At 38.3% G+C, this 27543-nt stretch overlaps 3 protein-coding genes across 3 annotated transcripts in view; all 3 read right to left on the reverse strand.

Moving 5' to 3' along the window:
* The window catches only part of LOC113167168 (NLR family CARD domain-containing protein 3-like), an 88262-nt gene extending 83025 nt beyond the window's left edge, over positions 1–5237 (reverse strand). The window contains exon 1 of the mRNA XM_026367582.1: positions 4943–5237. Within this exon, the coding sequence (XP_026223367.1) occupies positions 4943–5237 (295 nt within the window). The remainder of the gene's footprint in view (positions 1–4942) is intronic.
* A 2979-nt stretch (positions 5238–8216) lies between these two features.
* LOC113167169 (cell surface glycoprotein 1-like) lies at positions 8217–12543 on the reverse strand. The gene is made up of 10 exons (XM_026367583.1): positions 12458–12543; positions 12178–12282; positions 11920–12009; positions 11555–11659; positions 10449–10553; positions 10174–10278; positions 9282–9374; positions 8922–9013; positions 8296–8706; positions 8217–8233 (listed from the first exon to the last, which is right to left on the reverse strand). The coding sequence occupies exons 1-10, from the start codon at positions 12541–12543 to the stop codon at positions 8217–8219; spliced, it is 1209 nt and encodes a 402-aa protein (XP_026223368.1).
* Positions 12544–20849: 8306 nt separating this feature from the next.
* LOC113167170 overlaps positions 20850–27543 on the reverse strand; it is an 89382-nt gene continuing 82688 nt past the window's right edge. Inside the window, exon 49 of the mRNA XM_026367584.2 lies at positions 20850–21679. Coding sequence (XP_026223369.1) covers positions 21159–21679 — 521 coding nt within the window. The 3' untranslated portion in view covers positions 20850–21158. The remainder of the gene's footprint in view (positions 21680–27543) is intronic.

The raw sequence follows: 27543 nt of genomic DNA on the forward strand, positions 1-27543 counted from the left end.
GTTTGTCAGTAGAGTTTCCCCAGCAGACTAAGCTATATCAGCATAACTAAGAGATGGTTCAGAGTCACCTGATCCATCTCTAACTATAAGCTTTATAAAAAAGGAAAGTCTAGTCTTAAATGTGGAGAGGGTGTCTGCCTCCCGAACCTGAACTGGGAGCTGGTTCCACAGGAGAGGGGCTTGGTAGCTAAAGGCTCTGCCTCCCATTCTACATTTGGAAACTCTAGGAACCACAAGTAAACCTGCAGTCTGAGAACGTAGAGTTCTGCTTGGAAGATATGGAACTATGAGGTCTTTAAGATAAGATGGAGCCTGATTATTAAGAGATTTATAAGTGAGGAGAAGAATTTTAAATTCAATTCTGGATTTTACAGGGAGCCAATGGAGAGAATCTAAAGTAGGAGAAATATGATCTCTCTTGCTAATTCCAGTCAGAACTCCGGCTGCAGCATTTTGGATTAACTGGAGGCTCTTTAATGAGTTATTGGGACATCCCATTAATAAGGAATTACAATAGTCCAGTCTGGAAGTAACAAATGCATGGACTAGTTTTTCAGCATCACTTTGGGACAGGATGCTCCTAATTTGAGCAATGTTTCTCAGGTGAAAAAAGGCAGTTCTAGAGATATCTTTGATGTATGAAGTGAAGGAGATATCCTGATCAAAGATAACTCTGAGATTTCTTACAGTATTACTTAAAGCCAATAGAAGAAGAAGAAGAAGAAGAAACGCTTTTATTTGTCACATTTACATGTTACAGACGAAATTGGTCCTCTGCATTTAACCCATCCCCCTGGGGGGAGCAGTGGGCAGCTACATACAGCGCCCGGGGCGCTAGCGTGGAGTGTCTCGCTCAAGGACACACCTGGTGGCTGTGACGGGGTTTGAACCCCGAACCTTCTGCATTCAAAGCAGATGATCTACCCACCAGCCACCAATACTAAGTCATCAAGGGTGAGGACGTAATTAGACATAGTGTCTCTGAGATTTCTTAGGCCCAAACAGTATAACCTCTGTCTTGTCTGGATTTAGAAGAAGGAAATTGGAGGACATCCAGGCCTTTATGTCTTTTAAGCATGCTTGACGTTTGACTAATTGATTGAGTTTCTCCTGGTTTCATAGATAAGTATAGCTGGGTATTATCTGCATAACAATGGAAATTTATAGAGTGTTTCCTAATAATATTGCCTAAGGGGGACATATATAAAGTGAAAAGAATCCGTCCAAGCACCGATCCCTGTGGAACTCCATATCTAACTTTGCTGTGCATGGAAGATTCATCAGTAACATGTACAAAGTGAAATCTATCTGATAAATATGATTTAAACCACTCTGTACCACTCAGTCACTCAGTAATAAAATGTTGTGATCTATAGTGTCGAATGCAGCACTAAGATCTAACATGACAAGTATAGAGAGTAGACCACTGTCTGATGCTAATAGAAGATCATTAGTGACCTTTACCAGTGCTGTTTCTGTACTATGATGTACTCTAAATCCTGACTGGAAATCTTCATACAAGTTATTGCTACGCAGGTGGTCGTACAATTGCTTAGAAACTATCTTTTCAAGAATTTTAGAGATAAAGAGCAGATTGGATATTGGTCTATAATTCGCTAAGACCCCTGAGTCCAGAGTAGGCTTTTTGAGTAGGGCTTGACTACAGCAACCTTAAAAGCCTGTGGTACGTAGACTATTTGTAAAGATAGATTGATCTGATCTAATATGGACGTGCTGATCAAAGGTAAGACATCCTTGAGGAGTCTAGTCGGGATGCGATCTAAGAGACATGTTGATGGTTTAGAGGAATTAATTACTGAAATTAATTCAGAATGATCTACGGGGAGGAAGCAGTCTTACAGTACAAGCGTGGTCTTGAAAGTTGTTGTACAGTCCATGCTAAATGCAGGGAGGATCTGATCAGTTTTTTCTCTAATAGTTAAGATTTTATTTGTAAAGAAATTCATAAAATCATTGCTGCTGAGAGTTGACAGAATACTAGGCTCAACAGAGCTATGACTCTTCAGTCAGCCAGGCTATAGTGCTGAAAAGAAACCTAGGGTTGTTCTTATTTGCCTCTATTAAAGAGGAGTAATATGAAGTTCTAGCTTTACGGAGGGCTTATTTATACATTATTAAACTATCTTTCCAGGCTAGGCAAGATTCATCTAAATTGGTGGAACGCCTCATCCTTTCCAGCTTACGTGATTTCTGCTTTAAGCTACGGATTTGTGAATTGTACCATGGAGCTAACTTCCTCTCACTCTCTAGCTTCTTTTTCAGAGGAGCAATAGTATCAAGTATTGTTCCGAGTGAAGCAGCAGTACTATTAACAAGATAGTCCAATTGTGCTGGAGTAACATTGAAATAACTGCCTTCCCTTGTGTTGGTACATGGCTCTGAAATAAAACATGGAATCAGTTCCTTAAATTTGTCAACAGCATTTTCACATAAACATCTACTGTAGTTAATCTTATCTGTAGGTTTAGTAAAGTTTGGTACTGTAAATTCAAATGTAATTAACAAATGGTCAGATAAGAGGGTTTTGGGGAAAAACTATTAACTGATGAACTTCCACACTGTATGTCAGAATAAGATCAAGGGTGTGGTTAAAACAGTGAGTGGGTTTATTTACTTTTTGGGTAAAACCAATGGAGTCTAATAGTGAATTAAATGCAGTGTTGAGGCAGTTATCATCAACATCTACATGGATATTAAAGTCACCCACTATAATGACTTCATCAGCACTAAGAACTAAATCAGATAGAAACTATGAGAATTCAGTTAAAAACAAGGGACAGGAGGGCGGTACACAATAACAAACAGGACTGGTTTTTGATTTTTCCAGTTAGGATCAGAGAGGCTAAGAGTGAGGCTCTCAAATGAATTAAAACTATGTTTACTGTAGGTCTGGGGTTGATTAACAAACTTGAGTGGAAGATTGCTGCTACTCCTCCACCACGACCTGTGTTTCTAGGAACATGATAATTAATATGACTTGAAGGCGTTGACTCATTCAGAGAGACATATTCATCCTTCTGCAGCCAGGTTTCAGTAAGACAGAAGTCTATTTGATGATCAATTATCAAATCATTCACTAACAGGGATGTAGACGAGAGAGATCTGGTATTTAAAAGTCCACATTTGATTGTTGTCTTGTTATTTTGTTCTAAGAGAGGAGTCGTCTTTATTTTTATTAGGTTTTTATGAATTACTCCTCTTGTGTTAGTTTTAGATATAAATAATTTAGGTACTCGGGGAGCAGACACTGTCTCTATAGGGTTATAGTAGTTTTTGGGGGGTGACGGCTGTAAGGAAGCTGCAGAGAGTTGTGTAAGACTGCGTCTCTGCGTCCTGGGCTCCACTCTGACATGTCAGGGTTTAGGTCGTCTAATAAACTCTGTCATATTTCTAGAGAGTTGAGACGCTCCATCTAAAGTGGGATGGATGTGCCATCTCTTCTAATCAGCCCAGGTTTTCTCCAAAACGTTTTCCAATTGTCTATGTAGCCCACGTTGTTAGCGGGACACCACTTAGACAGCCAGCGGTTAAATGACGTCATGCGGCTAAACATGTCTTCACTGGTCAGATTGGGAAGGGGCCCAGAGAAAACTACGGAGTCCGACATAGTTTTGACAAAGTTACACACCAATTCAATATTAATTTTTTAACTCCTGTGTGAATTATAATTTTACTATATTTCGGTTTATACTTATACAGGAGTTTTAAATAGGATTCGACGTCTAGGGTTATGCTTCCTAAGAACCGTCACCCAGCCGGCCTGACTTCCTGGCTGCATGGGAACTGCCGGGGGATGGCTACCAGGAACTATGTTAGCTAGCTCCACACCGGCTACCGGGACCTGACTAGCTGGCTTGTTTTCCACGGTGCGGAGCCGAGTCTCCAAATCACTCAGCCTCGCCTCCAATGCTGCAAATAAACTACATTTATTACAAATTTCGTTCTAACTAAAGGAGGTCGAGGAAAAACTAAACATATGGCAAACTGAGCAAGAGAGAAGGAGGAGAAGAGGGAGAAGCAGCCATGGCGAACAGAGTTTAGCTAGCAGACCTCACAACACAAGAAAATTTAGTATTATGAATGGTCCTTAAGCAAGGTGTATGTTATAACTCTTACGCCAGTACATTTACATTTAGCAGACGCTTTTATCCAAAGCGACTTACAAGTCATTACAAGGTACAAAGGTAGGCAGGGTGAGTGTGAGGAGGTCTTGCCTAAGGACCCCTACTGGAGGTAGCCATAGCTGGGATTTGAACCCCAGTCTCCCACATGGGAGGCGGTGATGTTACCACTACACTACCAGCCAGTACTTTTCACTAACGCTATGAATTTAGTTTAAAGTGTGTTAAATTTAGCAAAACAAACAGAGCAACTGAATAGCGAGTCAGCATCGACAACAGAAAGAGATACGATGCGCCTACCGTAGGAGGAGCAGCCAATCACCAAAGGAGGGTTTATGTACTAATATTTTTCCCTCATCTATACCCTTACAAGTTATCACTGCTGCACCATTTTACCAGCTATCAATCATCTTAAGGTTATCAGTTTTTAATATCTGATGTTAAGGTGTTACTGCACATTTATAATCAGTTCAACTATGAACATTATCTCTGCACAATCTAAGGGAAAAATCTTAAAAACGATAACAGTGAGAATTTTCTTAACCTTTGTTAATGTTTATGGAAACATCATTTCATATAATGGTGAAAACATTTCCCGAATGCCACAAACGTCAGCTTGACCAGCACCAGGAGGATTTTCATGCCCTCAGTCAATGCAACTGGAGAAAACTTTGTAGCTTTTCATGCAGTAAAAAACTTTCCGAATTAATACTGCCCAACTCTGCTTTAAGCATGCTTAAATATGTCTGTATCCTTAATTCAGAGGCTTTAACAGCCTTTATCTACTTTTGTTAGCTTACCTCGTATTTCTGTCATCCTGTCAATAGAGTCAGGAGGCAGCTGTTCAGTCTCTGAAGGTCGAGACGTTATCCAGAGCTGGGCTGATGGAAGCAGGTTTCCTCTGATAAGATTTGTCAGTAGCACATTCACTGAGGCTGGTTCTCTAACATCAGCTAGGATGTTGCTTTTGTCAAAGTCAAGAGGAAGTTTATCCAGTCCATCCAAGACTAAAAAAACCTTGAACTGTTCAAAATCAGAAATGACAGATTTTCTTGTTTCCTCAAAGAAATAATTCAGAAGTTCCACCAAACTCATATTTGCATCTTTCATGTTAATGAGCTTAGAGACGTCAAGTGGAAATATAACTTCCTCATCTTTGGATATGCCAATAAAGGTCTTTGCTGAAGTTGCCAACCAAGTTAAAACTGAACCTTTATTTTCTGCCCACTGTTTTATGAATTTCTTCATTTGTAAGGATTTTCCAATATCAGCTTCTCCGATGGTCAGTACTGTTCTGATTTTTTTCCCACTTCGATCTTTAAAAATATCAGACACTGAATTCACTTGTATTATTGACTTTTTGCAGTCTGTCCACTTTTATCCTGATCACTTATCTTTTCAGTGACTTCTTCTCTCAAGATGTGTTCTATATTTTTCTGGTTAGGATGAGTTATTTCTTCAACCCTAGTGTATTCACTACAAAATCTTATCCTCAGGTTTGATGCCAGCTTCTGTCGGCGCTTCAAGTTATCTGAATAAGAACAAATTTCAGCACATTATTGACAATGAAAGATACATAAGATATAACTGCACACTGAAGTCAGAGCTATAAAATATCATATGTTACTTTCCTACCTCGACATTCAGTCACTTTGTGAATATATTCAGAAGGAATCTTGTCAACTTCTGAAGGTCCAGAGATGATCCACATACGGTCAGAGGGAAGCAGTGTTCCCTTGATCAAGTTTGTTAGCAGCACATCAATCGAGGCTGCTTCTTTCAGATCAGTCAGCTCTTGGTTCTTTTCAAAGTCAAGAGGAAGTTCACACTCTTCCAAACCATCAAGGATGAAGACTAGTTTACACTGGCTGTTGTTCCAAACTCCTGCTTGTTTGACATTGTTGAAGTAATCATCCAGAAAATCTTCCATACTTTGAACTTTTTCAGAATTTGATTTGCTAAGAGTTATTGACACAATCAGGTCAATGTCTCTATTGGACTTTCCTTTCGCCCAGTCAACCATGAACCTCTTCGTTAGAAATGTTTTACCAATACCAGCCACTCCTTTGGTCAACACTGTCCGCTCTTTCTCTTTCTTTGAATCAAATAAAGAAGAGACTGATTTGATTTTATTGTAGCTGTATCCTACTGTTTGTTCACCCTCCTTCTTTGTGACATTTATTTCATACAGTTCAGAGTCAGTCTCATGGTCACTCAGTTCTTGCTCGTGTTTCTTCAGGATCTTCTTCTTCTGGTGTTGTGTGAGTTTCTGTATTGCATCTTTCTCTAACGTGAGACAATACAGTAGAAATTATTCAAAATAAATAAAATTCACTTTTTTTAAATTTAACTTCAAAATGCCCCAATCCAAGCAGTAAAGTAAAAATGTACATATTATAATTAGGTGTGACTTTCTATTAATTCCTGCAGAGCAAAGGTTGTCAAAGTTGTAATCATTGAATTTTAAATTATTAATATATTAATACAAGTTTGTTAATTATAGATCAAAAAACAAGAATAAAGTATGTCCCATTTAAAAACTAGCTATCACCAAGATCCTTCTCCACTTCTTGCCCAAGTAATCCTGTTTCTCGTTCAGTGGTTCAGTGTCAGTCTTTTTTTTAAATAAATTGTTATTGTTCTAAAACAATTCTTCCATAAAATAACACTGAGAAGACAACAATATTAACAATTTAAAAAATGTGTTTGTTTTTTTTGTTATAGATGTGTTTTGTGTTTTTGTTTTACTATACTTAACCTGAACTAACTACTAAACTACTTTACTCCTGACTAAAATACCATTAACATATCCAGCAGACCATAAACTCTGACACTGCACCTACTTTAAGTCTCAATGTTTGTGTGAATCTCTTTCTTACCTTGACATTCTGTCACTTTGTCAATATATTCAGGAGGAATCTTGTCGACTCCTGAGGGTTGAGAGATGATCCACAGTCGAGCAGAGGGAAGTAGTTTTCCCTTGATGAGGTTTGTTAGCAGCTCATCCATCGAGGCTTCCTCTGTCAGATCAGTCAGCTCCTTGTTCTTTTCAAAGTCCAGAGGAAGTTCACATTTTTCCAAATCATCAAGGATAAAAACTACTTTACTCTTCTCATCAATGGAACTTTCTGGTTGTTTGAAATCTTTGAAGTAAAGATTTAGAAAATCTTTCATGCTTTGCTCTTTTCTTGTTGAATTCAGTTCACTGAAACTTAATGATACTATCAAGTCTATGTCTTTGTTGGACTTTCCTTTTGCCCAGTCAACCATGAATGTCTTTGTTTGAAATGTTTTACCAATACTAGACACTCCCTTTGTTAGTACTGCTCGCACTTCCTCTCGATTGAATATCTTTTCGGATGTTGATTTTACTACTTTTTGTTTATCTGTCTTGTTTTCCTTTATCTCCCAGAGTTCTGTGTTCATCTTATGTTGACTCTTATGTTCCATGTTATGCTTCTTTAAGATTTCTTTCTTCACGTGGTCCATGAGTTTGTGTTTGGCATCTTTCTCTGAAGGGAAACAATATGGTAGAAATAAGTAAAATAATCAACTATAACGCAGGGTCATGACTGGTTTGTCTTTGCATATATAAAAACAAGTGCATGCAGTGTTCTAAATTGTGTTGTGTATTTATAACCTCCTTTGCATGTCAAATTTAGCTGCCACATCATCATCATCATCATCATCATCATCATAAATAGTAGGAGAATGATAGTGGATTACACTCACCTTAACTTTATTGCCTTATGTTGCTAACATCTTTACGTTAATCAGTTATTTATTGACTTGCATAACTTGTCTGTATATTCTACATGTTTTTACTGACTAAAATCACACTAACACAGTAGAATTACGGACCACAGTAAGTCACTGTACCTACTTTGAGTGTCATTGTGATTCTTAGTGTGAATCTCTTTCTTACCTCGACATTCAGTCACTTTCTCAATATATTTGGGAGGAATCTTGTCAACTCCTGAGGGTTGAGAGATGATCCACAGACGAGCAGAGGGAAGTAGTTTTCCCTTGATGAGGTTTGTAAGGAGCACATCCATCGAGGCTTCTTCTTTCATATCAGTCAGCTCCTTGTTCTTTTCAAAGTCAAGAGGAAGTTCACATTTTTCCAAATCATCAAGGATAAAAACTACTTTACTCTTCTCATCAATGCAAAATCCTGGTTGTTTGAAATCTGTAAAGGACTGATTTAGAAATTCTTCCATGCTTTGCTCTTTATCTCTTCTTGAATTCAGTTCAGTGAAACTTAATGATACTATCAAGTCTATGTCAGTGTTGGACTTTCCTTTTGCCCAGTCAACCATGAACTTCTGTGTATGACGTGTTTTCCCAATTGCAGACACTCCTTTGGTTAATACTGTTCGCACTTTCTTTTTTTTAAAAAGACTTAAGAAAGAGCGTGAACCATTAAATAAATCATTGTAACTACATGGTTTTAGTTTATCTTCTGTGTTTTTCTCATAGAGTGCTGAGTGAGTCTCATCCCGACTGAGTTTCTTTTCATACTGACTGAGGATTCTGTTCTTGAGCTGGCGTTTGGGATCCCTTTCTAAAGAGAGAAAAAACAATAGGGATTGTATGAAACTTATCCAAAAATTGAACAATACTGTAAAGGTTTTATAATAAGTTTCACACAACAAACTGGAAGCTGTTAAATACAGCATCCTGTGTTTGTCAAATTGTGTTATAACTACAGTTACAGTGAAAAATCTTCAAATATTAAAATGCAATTAACAATATCCAGTGTTTTCTTTGTTTGTGTACCTGTAGTACCTAAATGTCTGCTGGGTGGGTCATTCTTATACTCTTCACTTTTCGGCTGGGTGTTGCTTGATACTGGTTTCTGTGACTGAGAGCTTAAACACAGACAAAATATTATATTAATACACATTAAAATTCAGTGTGATAAAGATGAATAAGTTTGTGGATCTCTCTTTTGTCTGTAATGGCTTTAACAGTATGCACATACAACTCATTGTTTCCATACATTGGTTAAGTAAAAATGTAAAGAAGTGATCATTATGTCTGCATCAAAGTACTAAAATCAAAATGATATTTTACATATAGTAAATTGCTATTATTCTATTTGTCTCTACAATTGACTACATCACAAAAATGTCTTACCTTGGTACTCTGTCACTCAAGTTGGGGGGGCCATCCTTGGACCTGTCACTTCTCATGGAAACGTCGCTGGGCGCAGGAGAGATTGGCCTTTTGCTATGAAGTGGGTTTTAACACAGATTTGAAAATACCTTTGACAATTACAAACATTAAAGTGGCCATATTATGCAAAAATCCACTTTTTGGTCATTTATTTGACTCTATGAGGCATGTACCACCAAGTATGTTAGAAGTGCACTGGCTTTGTAGAAACCAGTCCCTGAGAGTTTCATTTAAAGTTTGCACTCGCAATGATGCATTGTCGAATCTCAGGAACCCAATCCTTGCTTAGACATGGTTTAACCACCATTCATGACAACCAGGCCAAACACTTGCAGTCCGACATTGGTTTTCGTTGCTGTAGCAGACTCACTGACTCAGAAAACAACAGAACAGCAGCAGTCCACCAACAACGGACACTTCTCACCTTTTGAATTTTTGCACAAATTTAAAGTCTCTCTTAATCCTCCATTTTCCCATGATCTGAACAAACTGCAGATGTATTTGTTTTAACTGAGAAGTTCAGGATATGTGTGTGTGTATGTTAAGTTCCAACCAGTTTGTGGATGCTGGATAAATTTCAGGACTGAAGCTTTAAAGGACTGATTTTGACAATTTGTGACAGGAGGAGTAGTCCAGATCTGTGCTCATTAACAGATGTATAGTATATTGTTGTATAATGTGAGGTATCAGAAATTGGAAATACTAAAGTAAAAGTACAAATTCACTCTTCAGTGTCTTTCTTTTCTCTTTAATGGCTTTAACAGTATGCACATGCAGTACATTGTTTCCATACTTAGTCACTTCTTCAGCATTATCTCTGCATCAGATTGCTCACACTACTAAAATATCTTACCCCGGTACTGTTTTGCTGAAGTTCGGCGGGCCATCCTTGGACCTTTCACTTGTCATGGAAACATCACTGGGTGCAGGAGAGACTGGTCTTTTGTGCTCAAGTGGGCTTTAACACACATTAGAAAGTATTTCTTTAACACAAATTTAAGAAATTTTTTAAGTGTATTTTTTTCACAATATCATCTTAAAATGTTTCATTTTATTATATTAGAATTATATTACAAGTGATATTTTATATATTCTGTATAAGTCATCAACATTACAATGATGTCTTACCTTATTACTCTGTCACTCAAGTTGGGAGGGCCATCCATGGACCTGTCACTTGCCATGGAAACATCGCTGGGTGCAGGAGAGATTGGCCTTTTGCTATGAAGTGGGCTTTAACACAGATTTAAAAATACTTAAAACTACAATTACAAACTTTAAAGTGGCCATATTATGCAAAATTCACTTTTTGGTCATTTATATGACTCTATGACTTATGTACAACCAAGTATGTTAAAAGAGCAGTCTGTCTTTTATTTCACATTTTCTGTTTGTTTAGAAACCAGTCCCTGAGAATTTAATTTAAAGTTTGTGCTCTCAATTGTCGAATCTCAGAAACCCAATCCTTGTTCAGATGTGGTTTTACCACAGTTCATGACAACCAGGTCGAACACTAGCAGTTCAACATTCGTTTTCCTGGGGGCAGCAGACTCACTCAGAAGCAAAACAGCAGCAGCAGCAGTGCACAAAGCACAGACACTTCTCACCTTTTGGATTCTTTCTTAATAATAATAATAAAATACTTTATTGATCCCCTTGGGGAAATTGTGGTTGTACGACTTCCAGACAGTACATGTCGGCACTACTACGGGGTTTCGGTGTCTTGTCCAAGGACACCTCAGCAAGTAGCCAAATGGACCCTGTCAGGACTCAAATCACTCACCCTGGGGCATGTAGGCAATTACTCTACCACCTGAGCTACTGACGCCCCAAATCCTCCATTCTCTCATGATCTGAACAAACTGTAGATGTATTTGTTTTGACGAAGCAGTCCAGAATATGTGTGTGTATGTTAAGTTTCAATCAGTTCATGGATGCTGGATTCATTTCAGGACTGAAGCTAAAAAGGCCTGGTTCTGATAGTCTGTGACAGGAGGAGTAGTCCAGATCTGTGCTCATTAACAGATGTATATTACTGTACAATGTTAGGTATCAGAAATTGGAAATACTAAATTAAAAGTACAAATTCCTCAAGATTTTACATAAGTACAGCACTTGAGTAAGTGTAGCTCACTTAATCACTTTCCACCATCACTAAAAGTTTTTTTGTTAAAGGACTTTCAGAAGCTGAAACTTCTAGTTCACTTCATCTCTCTATAGTTAAAACATCTTACTTTGGTTCTCCATCACTGAAGTTCGGAGGACCATCCTTGGACCTGTCACTGGTCATGGAAACCAGGCTGGATGCAGGGGAAACTGGTCTTTGATGCTCAAGTGGGCTTTAACACACATTAGAAAATACAGACTGAATGAGCAGACAAACCTCATATTTATGTGGAAGATAATATTAGTACACTGTCTAATTCACCCTGACACTGATAAATGTCCTTCTAAATTTGTGGATCTGTCAGGCTTCACTGTCTTTCTTTTCTCTTTAATGGCTTTAACAGTATGCACATGCAGTACATTGTTTCCATACTTAGTCACTTCTTCAGCATTATCTCTGCATCAGATTGCTCACACTACTAAAATATCTTACTTAAAGTTGGGAGGGCCATCTTTGGATCTGTCACTTTCCATGGAAACATCACTGGGCGCAGGAGAGACGGGTCTTTTCTGCTCAAGTGGGCTTCAACACACATTAGAAAGTATTTTTTTAACACAAATTTAAGAAACGTTTTAAGTGTATTTATTTCACAACATCATGTTGAAAATTTTAATTTTACTATATTAGAATTATATTACTAGTTATTTTATATATTCTATATAAGTCATCAACATTACAATGATGTCTTACCTTATTACTCTGTCACTCAAGTTGGGAGGGCCATCCATGGACCTGTCACTTGCCATGGAAAAATCGCTGGGTGCAGGAGAGATTGGCCTTTTGCTATGAAGTGGGCTTTAACACAGATTTAAAAATACTTTTTACAATTACAAACTTTAAAGTGGCCATATTATGCAAAATCAACTTTTTGGTCATGGTACATTTATATGACTCTATAAGGAATGTACCACCAAGTATGTTAAAGTGCTTTATTTCATCATACATCCGGTTCTTCAATGTAGCTACTCACTGCTTCCCTGGTGCCACAGTCCCGGTAATTCTGGATAAACTCCCGAGTCTGTTAGACTCTCTTCCGTCTTCCATTGTCCGGGTCATCGTTCACGTTGGATCATGTGACACCACTCGCCAGCACTCTGAACTGACTAAGAAGGACTTTAATGCCCTTTTTAGCTTCTTAAAGTCCTGTGGCAAGTCTGTCTTTATTTCTGGCCCCATTCCCACTCTAGGCAGAGGTATAGGACGTTTCAGCAGAATCCTTAGTCTTCATACCTGGCTCCAGTCTGCCTGCATGTCTCAGCATCTTGGATTTATTGACAACTTTAACCTCTTCTGGGATAGACCCTCATTTTTCAGGAATGATGGTTTGCATCCCAGCCGTCATGGCAACCGCATGCTCGCTGCTAATATACAGCACGCCATTCAGTGTACTCCTCATGACTGACGGTCCCTCCTTTTACCACCTGGAGATCCTCATCTCCTACCTTCACCTCAGGGATTTGCTCCCCTCAATTCCCCTCTCTGTTCTGTGATCCCCACTAACCTAAGTTCTCTCTCCTCTAGCTGTATTGTCCACTCTGTACCACCTCTGGACAACACACCTGTCACAGGTTATCATCAAGGGGGGAGCAGGTGTTACTCCTCATCAGTGAGGCATTTCACCAGCTCCCTCAAAGGTCCAATCAGTGTCAATATTATTCCAGTTATCATCAATGGCAGACAGCAAACAGGTCACAGAGCAGCACAAAGAAACTATTCTAATCTTGTTAGGCCTCTGACCAACCCTAGTACTAATATTAGTTCTCCTACTACAAGACTTGGTCTTCTAAATGTTAGATCCCTCTCTAACAAAACATCTCTCTTAAACGACTTTATCCTCTCTCAGAATCTAGACTTCTTTTTCTTAAATGAAACCTGGCTGAGGATAGGTGAATCTATCCAGTTGCAGGAGCTCTGTCCCCCTAATTTCATTTATTTCACCTCCCCTAGATTAAGTGGTCGGGGTGGTGGTGTTGCTGTGGTCTTTAAAAATCAATTCAAATGCTCAATGCTATCACTTAAACAGGTTCACAGCTTTGAAGCTCTGTCGTTTCTTATCCACTGCTCTATTCCTGTATGTTGTACTGTCATCTACCGCCCACCAAAAGCTAATGGTAACTTTTTGTCAGAGTTTTCCCAGTTTGTTGCTGACATTGTTGTGAGGTATGATAAGGTCATTATCGCTGGAGACTTTAACCTTCATATTGACAATAATACTAATACTCTAGCAAATGATTTTATCAATCTTACTGAATCTTTCAACCTGGTTCAACATGTCAAAGGTCCGACCCATAACCAGGGCCACACCCTTGACTTGATATTCACTTTAGGTTTGACTCTAAATTCTATTGAGTTAAAGGACTCCATCTCTGATCATAAATGTGTCCTATTTGATACTTGTCTTCATCCAATCACTGTACCTCAGAAATCTACTGTTAAACGCCATCTATTTAACAGCCAGTCAGCAGCTAAATTCACTAGCACCTTCTCTGTGTTGAAGCAGGGTATTTCTTGCACATCACATGTTGATGATATCGTCCGCCTTTTCAACAATAATTGTGCCTCTGCGCTAGAGGCTGCTGCTCCCTTAAAAACTTCAAATGTGTCTCGTAAAGACACCAACAAACAGCCTTGGATAGATGTCAGCATTCGTAGTTGTAAAGCTGAGTGTAGGAAAGCTGAGCGGAGATGGAAGAAAACCGGACTTCAAGTGCATTATGAAGCTATGAAAGAAGCATTACTCCACTACAATACGATGGTAAAGAATGCCAGATCTAAATACTTCTCAGACCTGATCACTGCTCACTGCCATAATCCTAAATTTTTAATTCAGACTGTTGACAAGTTAGTAAACCCAACCCCTCCTAGCATCCCAGCTGAAAGTGATGCAGATTGTGAGAAGTTCTTAACCTATTTTAATGATAAAATAGAATCAATCAGAGCTTCTGTCATCCCCAACTCCTCACCAGTCATAGTTGCACACCCTTTTAGAGAATGCACTTTAAGCCAGTTTCCTCCCATGTCCGTATTTGAGCTACTACAAACTGTCTCTAAAATGAAACCATCTTCCAGCCCAGTTGATGTCATCCCAACTAAGTTCTTAATCTCGATCATTGATTCGCTTGCTCCCTCTCTCCTGAATATTTTCAATACTTCTCTGTCCACTGGGATTGTGCCAGATTATTTTAAAATTGCATCTGTGCAACCTCTTTTGAAAAAACCTGGTCTAGATCCCTCATCCCCCGAAAACTACAGACCAATCTCCAAACTACCCTTCATATCAAAGATTTTAGAAAAGTACGTGTCTAAACACTTATTTCTAGCCGCAGAAAACTATAACATCTTTGACGAATTGCAATCTGGTTTTCGCAAACACCACAGCACAGAGACCGCCCTACTGAAGGTAACCAATGACATTCTGTTGGCTTCTGATGCTGGTTTGTGCTCTATTCTTGTCCTCCTCGATCTTAGTGCTGCTTTTGATACAGTAGACCACCAAATTTTGTTAGACCGGCTAAAGCACTGGGCTGGAATAGAAGGCACTGCACTGGACTGGTTCTCCTCATACCTGTCCAACAGATCGTTTTGTGTTACAGTTAATAACTACAAGTCGTCTTTTTCTCCTGTAAAGTACGGAGTCCCACAAGGTTCAGTGCTGGGGCCAATCTTGTTCTCTTTGTATATGCTCCCTTTGGGACATATTATTCGCAAACATGGTGTTTCTTTTCATTGCTATGCTGATGACACTCAGCTGTACTGTCCCTTTAAGATATCAGACCACGGGGGACTGAGTTCCTGTATAAATGAGATAAAAAACTGGATGGCTCAAAATTTCCTGCAGCTGAATTCTGACAAAACAGAAATAGTTGTCATCAGTCCACAGCGTGTAGCCAGACACATTCTGCCCTGCACAGATTCTCTCTTAGCTAATTCTAAGCCCACTGCAAAAAGTCTTGGTGTTTGGTTTGATAGTAAACTTAACTTCGAGCATCATGTCAAAAAGCTTGTCCAGGCATGTTTTTATCATCTTAGAAATATCTCCAAAATACGTTCAATTCTTTCTTTTCATGACACTGAAGTAATCTTACACGCATTTATTTCCTCACGCCTTGACTATTGCAACAGTCTGTTCACCTGTCTCAGCCAGAAATCTATTAATCGGCTCCAGATTGTTCAGAATTCAGCTGCAAGACTCTTAACTAGAAAAAGAAAATATGATCACATCACTCCTGTATTAGCTTCCTTACACTGGCTGCCAGTATTTTTTAGGATTGATTTTAAGATTTTATTAATAACTTTTAAAGCTCTGCATGGCCTTTCCCCCAGCTATTTATCCCAGCTTTTAAAGCCTTATGAGCCTGCACGTAGCCTGAGATCCTCTGGTAGAAATCTTCTGTATGTCCCCAATGTCAGAATGACTACTAGAGGTGACAGAGCCTTTTCAGTTAGAGCCCCTAAACTCTGGAACAGCTTACCCGAGCATATAAGATCAGCTGACTCAGTAACATCTTTTAAAACTCTCCTTAAAACATACCTCTACCGGCGAGCCTTTTGCGATCTTCTGTAAGCTAAAACAAATCGGTCCTTGGGAAGACTCTCCATTAGATTACAATGTCTTTACGTTGGAACTGGTCTCCCCAAGGACCGATGTGGTAGTTGTTTGTATTATTGTTTTGTTTGTATAGCTGTTTCCTGCTCCCCAACCGGTCGAGGCAGATGGCCGTTTAACTTGAGCCTGGTTCTGCTGGAGGTTTCTTCCCCCAGGGGGAGTTTTTCCTCTCCACTGTTTGCCTAGTGCTTGCTCAAGTTGATCTTGTTGGGCTACATGTGTTTCTTGTCTGTCTTGTGAAGCACTTTGTAACATATGTTTAGAAAAGTGCTCTATAAATAAATTTATTATTATTATTATTATTTATTTCACATTTTCTGGTTGTTTAGAAATCATACCCTGAGAGTTTCATTTAAAATTTGCACTCACAATGATGTATTGTCAAGTTTTAGGAAACCAATCCTTACTCAGATGTGGTTTTACCACAGTTCATGACGACCAGGCCGAACACTAGCAGTTCAACATTGGTTTTCCTGGCTGCAGCAAACTTATTCAGAAGCAAAACAGCAGCAGCAGCAGTGCACAAAGCACAGACACTTCTCACCTTTTGGATTCTTTCTTTATAATAACAAAATACTTTATTGATCCCCTTGGGGAAATTGTGGTTGCACGGCTTCCAGATAGTACATGTCAGCACTACTACGGGGTTTCAGTGTCTTGTCCAAGGACACCTCAGCAAGTAGCAAGGAGGAACCGGGAGTCGAAGCCACTCACCCTGGGGCATGTAGGCGAATACTCTACCACCCGAGCTACTGATGCCCCAAATCATTCATTCTCTCATGATCTGAACAAACTGTAGATTTATTTGTTTTCACGCAGTCCAGCAGTTGTACATGTATGTTAAGTTCCAGCCAGTTCCTGGATGCTGGATTTATTCACTTTGATTGGAAATATTCCTTGGTGAGTAGGTAGAGCCTGGTCTTCTGTGCTTAGGTGGGCTTTAATACAGATTTTAATTGAAAGTATGTGTGCACATACTGTATATATCAGGCTTTCAACTGCTTTTCTCAACTTGTCCATACTACTTGTCCAAACTTTCCTCCTTTAACAGATTAAAGTGAAAACAACTTAGTTTTAAACTCAAGCACATACATTCATCCTATACATCACAGGCACAGTGAAAATATATAACAATCAGCAAAATATATTTTTTAACAACAAAATTCAACTTACTTGTCAGAAGATGTGGCCATGGCCTCGTCTTTGGATATACTGATCCTTCATTCAGTTTAGCATTTTTTCTGCTTTCTAGTCCAGTGGTTGTATCTTGTTCCTTAGTAACAGAATTATATTAATTCATTATCTTGACTTTTTCTCTAGGATAGTTACAGCAGAGAGTCTTTATTTAAGTTTCACTGGTAGTATGTTTTCTAAGTAAGCTTTCATATGAACAGCTCCTATCGGCTTCTCCAGTTGCTCAAATCAAGATCCTAGTCCAGTAAACATGTCACGAGGCAGCGTAGACTATATTTAAATAATAAAAGAAATCCTTCACTTCCTTCATACAAGGTTATTGTGAGAGAGCAATGTCAGTGATGATACAATAATGAATGATGATTAAAAAAATCAACTCTAAAACAATCAACTTGACCTTGATGTGTAGTTTAATGATCAAATATGGTGGCTTGTACGTGCAGTTTATGTGCTTATAAAAAAGAAGAGTATATTTCCACTACTAAAACTACAAACAAGAATCGTGTATTTACAGTAGAAAGTAGGCACATGGTTATAAATAAGTACACAATAAGTACCCTAAGTATCACATAGGTAATGACAATTTTTTAAAATTGACCCTCAGACATGATCAGACAAGTAATGTGTTCCGGTTCATATTGAAATGTGCTGTTTGAATGCGAACATGTGCTCTGCATCTTATCTTAATTTTTTTTTTTTATTTGAATCTTATCTAAAGAAATAAGCATGCCAGTTAGTTTCTAGATAAATATTAAATGTAAGTACACAAGCGGCATCAGTCTTACCAGTACTGCTGAGGTGAAAATCCTTTAATTCCTTGTAACGTATCCGTTCTCTACAACGCACAACTTACATAACCGTTTCCTATTTCCTGACAGGTGCACTTACACTTTCACTTCAGTTTTTCTCACATGCCCCTCCTATGTGAGAGCTACTGAGGTTCAACCTCCAACTATAAGGAAATTGATCGTTTGTAAGGGGCACAAGGTCTGTATATTAAAATATAACTTACACCAGTATCTCTTGTATTGTATCTCATTTAACCTTGTGAAGAACTTAGTAAGTAGTGTGTGTGTGTGTGTGTGTACACAAACATACACAAACAGGGGCTGTTAGAATAAGCTGTTGCGCAAAGTTGTAGATGATTCCTCTTAATCAGAACCTCGTAGACACCTGCTACTTTCTGAAAAACAGTTTAAAAATTCAAAAAAATATATAATTACTAAACTTAAATCAGGGAGCAACTGTTTTCCACCTGCTAATTGCGAATTCATCCTGATCTTGTGAAGTTCACACTGTTCCAGAATTACTGAAACTCAGAAACAGCGAAAATTCATTAAACTGATACATGTTTGTGCCAAAAGTTGTCATTAACAACTGCATTTACAATTAGAGGCCTTTGTTCTTTGTGCCAACATTATACAAATATTGAAGAATGAAAAGACATGATGTCCTCAACAAAAGACAGATTTTATTGTGAAGTTTTTCCAGCTGGTTCACAGCTCAATGATGAAAACATCTATCTGGTCTGGTGTCTATTGCTGTCATGTCTGTTTAATGTATTTTATTATTTAAATTTTTCTATGTAACGATAGATTAATAGAATTTAAATAGATTCGTTCAGGTCACAATTGCAGACTTTAAGAAAAATGTGTTGGAAGATGTTTTATTTTATTTAATGTGTGAAGTAATAAACTGTCTCAGTGTCTTATTTCTGTCAAATAAGTCAAACAAACACAAAAATGATCCATTTATTAGACAGATTTTTTGTGTGATTATGTTTTTGAGGTTCGTCAGTTTAAAATCTATGAAGTTTACAAAGTCCCATGTATCTATTCATCAAACCCACACAAACATTCATTCAGCTTCAGACTTTCACAAGCAGCTCTTTAATCAAAACAGATCTTCAGGGACAGAAACAGATCCAGACAGGGAGCGTGAGGCTCTCTGAATGTGTTGCCAATTAGCAGAATCAGAACGTAGCTATTTTTTTTTTTTTTATCAGGTCTCTGATGTAGGCCCACAACTTAATGTTTTATTGTGAGTTCTTCAGTCCCTTCAAAGATTTGGTCAAGCATTAGGTTTGTAGTAAAGATGAAGCCGCTTGTGCAAAGAGGCCTTCGCTGCACCGGCTGCTATATTGTCCCAGACGTCTTCCATCTCGTTAAAGTGAACTAGATAAATCAAAGCTGATTTATAGATTGAAATATTAGAACATGTTAGTAAATGCCATTAAATACATAGATAAATCATTAGTCAGAAGTTATGCGTTATAGTATCCTACCTGTAGACCTGTAGACTCAAGACTGAAGCTGCATTCACTTTTATTTTCACCATTTATTTCTCTCCCTGGACCAGAAGGGAACAGCGAGAATTAACGTTACTCCAGGGTGAAATGTATTTAGTACCTTCAAGTATTAACGGCATGTGAAATCTGTGACAATTTGCTACCTTGATCGATGGATAAGAGGACTGAACAAAACTACAAATTGTCAAACAAAGGTTAATTTTAAGAGGTTCAGGAGACAAGGAGGGAGAACACAGAACTAAACACAAAACAGAAACAAGAACTAGTGAGCCGGAGTTTTCTGAGTGACGTAGACGGGAAACAAGCAGGAGACTCTGGCTAATGGAGGTAGGGAATTCTAAGTATACAACAAAACAAAGCTGACTGAGGGGAACCAGGAGAGGTATAAAGCAAACAAAAAAAAAAAAAACTGAACGTACTAAAAACACAGTTAGTTCCATTTCGAAGTCCAAATATCAGAGATGGTGGAAAACAGCAAGGCCGGTGTACACAGTGGTCAGATCTACAGTATACAATCTACAATCTAAAAGACTAATCAGAGACAGAACAGGTCCAGGTCTACGATGCAGGCAAGTCAGGAACAAATGCTGGAGAGTGGTTTCTGAGGAGTGAAGTCAGGGAGGTGTCTAAATAGAAAACACAGGTGGAACAGATCAGGCAATCGGAGCCAAGGAGGGTGGAGAGAGTGGACAGATGAACCAGAAGAGTAATCAGAGAGAGCAGAGGGGAGAAACGGAGAACAGGAAATGGAGCATTTATGGCAGGGACAGAAAGGATAACAGAGTGACAGAAAAACAACAGAAGAAGAGGGAGACAGACAGGAAGAGAGACAAAGACAGGAACAGGGACAGAAGGGACAAAAAGAGAAGGAGAGAGAACAGGAACTGGCAAAAGGTCAGCCAGGGATCGTGACTGAAATCTACATAAAAACAGAACGCAATGATATTCAATTTTAGTAATATTTTATTCCCAGAACACAGAAAAAAAAATATATATATTTAAACATTAAAAAAAGACAATTTTGAAATTGATGGTAGCAACACATTTCAAAAAAGCTAATACACACATTTAACATTACCCACATACAAACAAGTGTATTCAGTTTAGCTCAATAAACAAAGAACTATTAATTTAATCTAGGCATTTTACAAGCATTAAATGTTAAAGGGAGAATATATTTATGTAAAAGTAGACTAAGCACACAGTTTTTATCTTTGACATAGCATTTTTTATGTCTCAATGACTACACGAATCTTTCAAAGTTAGATCCCCTTTGCATCCATGTCTCATATAAAACTAGAAAAATGTGTTAGTCTTTTATCACAGTAGCACAGTAGTTCTCTACTAACAAACCATATCTTTTTATATACAACCTGAGTTTACACATTTCCAAATACACAGTAACTATTTCATTGAGACCTCAGTAAATAATATCTATTTATACTTTAATTTAAAAAAAAGTTATGTAAATACTAAGAAATGAGATGAAGAAACTTAATTAAGTAAATAAAACTTTGCTGCCCATGTTAAGTATCCAGTGATCACTACAGTTTATTTTTTACTTTACTCACACAAAGTCACACAGCCCCTTTTAAACCAGAAGCCTGGAAACAGTGGTTCTGTGAATTTGACTTGAAATTCATGAATGAGCTCCTGCTTTCCTGAAGAAATACTGTAATATCTCAGAATACCACTTTCCGTATCCAGGAACACTGCTATTTTTTGAAGCTTTTCAATAGTTTGGGATAACTTCCCATGTATGGCAGTGTATCCAGTCTTGGAGCAGAGCAGACTCCAGGACTTCTCATTACATCCTAGGCCACCAGTACTGTCCCATTTTCTACCTACATCTTTATATGTCACGGCGATGCCAACTGTGCCTTTCCATTCTACCTCCCAGTAGCAGATTCCCGTCAGGCCCTCATCACACTCACATAACACCTGACTCCTTTTGAATCTGTCTGAGTTGTCAGGTCGTGACACCCTCTCCTCCACCCTCTTTAAAGTTCTTACTTTCCTGTTTCCTTCAGACAGAACGAGCCTCTTGCCGGCTGTGTTTTCATCAAACTTCAGATTTACACCATCTGACAGAGAAACAAACACCCACATCAGTGTGGTAAGAAAACTTTAAAAAAGTACACAAGAAAAATTCATATTTGTGATTTTTTAAATCAATTTTAGGATTAAAATTAGCAGATATTTTTCAAACAGGCAAGATGTCCCATGATAAAAAAGTATATATCATCAAAGAGAACATACTACATTATTAGAACCTCATTTCCAAATGATCTAGAGTCAGAGTATTCCGCTTTAATGAAGTAAACAAAATCAGTTCTAATAAAATACTTACACTTTTTCAGTCCTGACTTTATCCGATGCTCTCCACCATGGTCAAAACTGTAAAATAAATTAGACAGTAGTGTCGTCACAAACAATGTAACATATTGAAGAGTCTTAAATCTTAAATGTTCCCATGTTACACTCCTACTCCATCCACTTTATCTCTATCTAGGTGTGTATGTGAATATTTTAAATAGTTTGTAGTGTCTGCATTATTGGGGAGTTACGATGAGGACTGGTCCAGCGGCTTTTGGTCACAAGGTGCTGTACTGTATGTGCACTGCCTGAACCATCAGTTACATATTCATGTTGTCTGGCTTATTTGTAGTTAAATAAACTACTAGGTCCAAAGCCAACCTTGGATCATGTACTTGGGGACATGGAGTCAGGCTTCAGTGAGCGCAACACTGTGTTGACCACTCCACTAGCAGCACTTGATGGAAAGGGAGAGACATTTTTGGCTCAAGGCAAATGCTGAATCTTTTTGGCTCTTAAATCTTAAACTGTGTGTAACATTTGGAGCTTGGTTTAATAATATATATATAAAAACAAACTCATACAGCTAGAGCCACATATTATTCCTCATTAATAAAAGGGCAAATAAGAACAACCCCAGGCTTATTTTCAACCTTTTTTGGAGTCATCATTTGATGCACAGGAAACAGCATGTTTTGTGACCAGTGAGCAGTGGAGATAGTTGTGCAATATAAAAATCACTAACCTCCTTTATCATGTATGCAAACATTTTGTTAAACAATACAAGAAAAGCCTACATGAGAGCCGAAAAAGTACAGTTCAATGCTCAAAATAATCTTTAAAAAGGCTTTTGCCTGCTGTAAACCATATGGCAAGAGAATCACGAAGATGGAAGTGATAATAATAAGGTTCCAGTTAAATGAAAGAGCTCAGGGTTAGGTTACATGAAAAGATTAACTAAATATTAAATAACTGTTAATAATGTATGATGATGTATTTAATGAATACAGTGAAACTGTCATAATATTATTAACCACTTTTGAAAACATTCTGGACCAACATAAGTTAAGTGATTTTCTTGAAGAGATACTGTAATATCTTCTCTTAAAAAAGTCCATTTTCTAATTTGTTAAATCTTGTGTAGATGTACTCTCAGTAGATATAATCTGCTCTTAGACAACCCACTATAACCACTACAGATGTGTACAGACGTATAAACACACATCCAGACATTTTAACTTACCACAGTTTCAAACTGGGAAATTCAGATAACTCCTTCACCCCATTAACTCCTGGGTGATTGTAACTCAGATCCAGCTCTTTCAGAACAGAGGCCTTGTTGGACTTAAGAGCTGAGGCCAGAGACGAGCAGCCATTCTCTGTCACCTGACAACCTGCCAGCCTGCAAATCAAAAATACACACACATGATCTTTAAAACTGTTTAAAAACATACTGTATAGTAGTGTAATAATAGTATAATAATAATAGTATAATAATAATAGTATAACATGTGACCAGGTTGCATGTAGGTAAGTATGTGTCCTCATATACAAAATGAAGGAAACACAGTGTGAAGGAGAGTTTAATTTTTCCTGGTGGCTGTAGATCAGAAAGAAGCATCGTTGTCTACCAATCATGAAATCGGTGGTTCGATTCCTGACTCCTCCTGTCACACTTTCACAGTGTCCTTGGGCAAGATATTGAACCCTGGTGAGTCAGGGCAGCTGCATGGCAGCTCTGCCATCAGTGTGTGAGAGTGTGTGTGTGCTTGTGTGTGCAAATGGGTAAATGAGAAGCAATGGTAAAGCGCATTGAGTGCTTAGCTAACCACCATTGAAATGAGATTGAATTATAATTTTGAGGTTTTTTTTTTCAAAGTGACTTTTTTAATGCTTACAATAAAATGTTAGTAAATGAAGTGTACACTCACTTGAGCTTCTCCAGTTTGCAGTTCGGGCTCTTTAATCCTTCAGCAATGAACTTCACACCTGAATCCAAAATGTCATTATGGCTCAAGTCCAGCTCTGTGAGGTTAGAAGGTGCTGTGAGGACAGAGGATGTCAGGCCTCTGCAGGCTTCCTCAGTAAGCCCACACCAACTCAGCCTGTGAAAAAAAATTGTGATCATAAAACCTGTGAGAAACGTTAATTGTAGAAAAGGTACCAAGTTAGTAGTGGAGAAAACTTGTGCTCTCTCATTCCTAATCTGGTCAAGTAAGGAGCACCAGGAATAAGAAGACAATCTCTGACTGTTAATTGTTTGAATTTAAGAACACATGTCTGTGTTGCTACACATGGGAATGTTACTAATGTTCTGTGGTGCTGACAGTTGTTTTATGTTATCATTTACATTGTCCCAACTTGTACTGTAGATTGTCCAAGTGAAGAGAAAAGGTATGAGGATTATTTCTGATGTAGATGTACTATTTTGACCCAACCTTAGTCCGTGAACAGTATTAGCAACAGTGGACCAGCATAGGACAAGAAAATTACTTTTATGTAAAATACTAAACCTAGGCTGTCTCAGGAGACAAATATAGACACAAACCTACATGGGTATTAGAGGGCAGAGTCTAAAACAGCATTAATAAAAAACATGGGTGAGACAGTTTTTTTATTGCAGAGGTAAATTCTGAGCAATAGCTCGAGCCAGTTTAACATTTTAACAAAAGAGATAACACATACTTGAATTTGTCTCTCATTTGGGTTTCAATTTGGTGAATGGAATGACCTCAGAGCAAAGTTCTTGGTCCTCTCCTCTTTTCTCTCTATATTTCACAGATGGGCCAAATTATATGCAATCAGGGAATTAATATTCACTGTTCAGTTTTACGTCCATGTGAAGGCTGATGACCTTTCTGAGATTACTAAAGTATAATCCCGCTTGTCTCCTTTGAAAAGCTGGATGTCTAATAATTTTCTCATTCTAAATTCAGATAAAACTTAGATGTTGATCAGTTGTCCACCCTGACAATGTCATAAGTTTGAACAGGTAACCCTAACTCTAGACAACTGTGTGATTTCTCAGAGTTTGACAGCCAAAAATCTTGGAGAATGCAGGGCTCTTGTTTATCCCCACATTTAAAAAGAAGTCAGCCATTCATTTGCCCCACTGAGTGGGTTACTGAACTCTCTCTTTTCTTTTCTATTCTTGCCTGTTCATTAGTTATTTCTTGCTTGTGTATGTATGTTCACTCCAAGGATACGATCTTCCTAGTAGATGCTTCTTGTTGTTTTCACATTTTTATTTATTATTTTATTAAATTCAAGTACATTTGCCAATTCGCAGCAGATTGGAAAAAAACTAAAATATTCTCAAAAGCAATTATGTTTAAAGGTACTTACAAAGTGGTTTTGGAGACTTTGACCACTGGCAGCATTCCCAGAAGAACCTTCTCTGACTTCAGGTACTTTTTCAGATCAAACACATCAAGTTTCTCATCTGATGTCAACAGCACAAAAGTCAGAGCTGACCACTGAGCAGCAGAAAACTTTTCAAATTTCGTTGTTTCTGACTGCAGGTACTTTTTCACTTCTTCCACAAGAGAGTGGTCATTCAGTTCATTCAGACAGTAGAAGAGGTTGAGGTTTTTATCTGCACTTTTGTCATCATTCTTCTCTTCTCTGATCTTCTCTTTGATGAACTCGATTGTTTTCATGTTGGTCTCTTTGGTATTTTCTGACTTTTTCAACAGTCCTTGAAAAAGATCTTGATTAGTTTCCAGAGACAAGCCAAGTAGGAAGCGAAGAAACAGGTCCCAGTCTCCATGTTCACTGTTTAAGGCCTTGTTCACGGCTGTCTTGTAGAAGTCTGATGCAGGGTAGTCTGCATTTGTTGAAGCAGATATGGTTAGCAGATTTTGACCTTTGTCATTGAATATGTAAAATGCATAAAACGCTGCTAGAAACTCTTGAATGCTCATATGTGCAAAGCAGAACAGTTTCTGTTGGTAAAGCCCACGGCCATCTCGTTTGATTTGGGTGAATAACCCTGAGAAGACTGCAGCATTTGTGATGTCAATACCGCACTCCTTGAGGTTGTCTTCAGTGAAGAGTAGGTTCCCTTTCTTGAGCTCGTCAAAAGCAAGTTTTGACAAAGACAGGATTGTTTCCTTGTTCCTTGTGTTCCAGCATGAATCTGTTTCAGAACCATCAGCTGCCTCATCTCTATACTTAACATTAGCCTGTCTACACTGCAGCAGAAGAAGGTGGATGTACATGTCAGTCAGAGTCTTGGGCATCCCTTCATCTTGGTTTCGACTCACAAAGTCCTCCAGGACTTCTGAGGTGATCCAACAAAAGACCGGGATGTGACACATGATGTAAAGGCTCCTTGATTTTTTGACATTTGATAAGATTTTCTCAGTCAGGTGTTTATCACTGAATCTCTTCCTGAAGTACTGTTCTTTCTGGTTATCATTGAATCCTCGCACCTCAGTAACCCGGTCAACTTTATCACCAGGGATATTATTGGATGCTGCTGGTCGGGAGGTGATCCAGATTTGAGCTTCAGGAAGCAGGTTTCCTTGGATAAGATTGGTCAGTAGAACTTCCACTGAGGTTGGTTTTGTCATATCTGTCCACACTGTGTTTTCACTGAAGTCAAGGTCAAGGCGACATTCATCGTATCCATCAAGAACAACCAGAATTTTGTATTTGTTGTAGTCTTCTATTTCTGATGTTTCCATAGCTGGGAAGAACTGATGAATAAGTTCCTCAAAACTGTGTTCTTTCTCCTTTCTCAAATTCAGCTCCCGGAATGGAAGTGGGAATGTGTAATATACATTTTCATTGGCTTTACCTTCAGCCCAGTCCAGCATGTACTTCAATGATGCAAATGTTTTTCCAATGCCTGCCATTCCGATTGTTAGAACAGTTCTGATGGGTTTGTTTTCTCCAGATGTATCTTTAAAGATGTTGTGATATTTAATGGGTGCTTCTTCTCTTACTGGTTTGAACTTTGCATCTTGAACTTGTCTGGTTTCACTCTGAACATTGACATCTCCTCTCTCTCCCTCTATGATGTAGAGATCTGTGAAGATGTCATTCAGAAGAGCAGAGGTTTTCTGCCTATCAATCCCCTCACACACCTGGGTGAATTGATCTTTCAGCTGAGTTTTAAGCTTCCGCTGACTTGCAACATCAGGTTTCTCTGTAAAAAAATATTATGATGGGGTATAAGTATAGGTTATTAACAAAAAATATTATAGGTCTTGTTGTGTCTATTTTAACTTCTAAAGACAATCGAATATTCGAGTCTGCCTTGTTATTCAGAATGGTGCACAACTACTGGAAGTCTGCATACAGAGAGCATGGCCTGTGTTGGAAAAATAGAGGATTTGACACTGCAAATAAAGACTGACTGAACTGTACCTTTCTGCAAATAGTGAGTGATGACAAGGAAGTTATCTTAGCTTGATGGGTGGTAAAACTTGCAAGCTGCTACGTAATCTATCAGCTCCTGAAAAGCCCTCATACCAGACATTTGAAATTATTGTGCAAACATTAGCAAGTCACCTGAGCCCCGAGCCCCCGAGAGTTAGTTTTCACAACAGAAACCAGCCTATGGATGAAAACATCACTGATTATATTGCTAAATTACACAAACCTTCTCAGTTTTGTGCATTAGGTG

The sequence above is a fragment of the Anabas testudineus genome, chromosome 7 (assembly GCF_900324465.2).
Source record: "Anabas testudineus chromosome 7, fAnaTes1.2, whole genome shotgun sequence".
NCBI classification, from domain to species: Eukaryota; Metazoa; Chordata; class Actinopteri; order Anabantiformes; family Anabantidae; genus Anabas; species Anabas testudineus.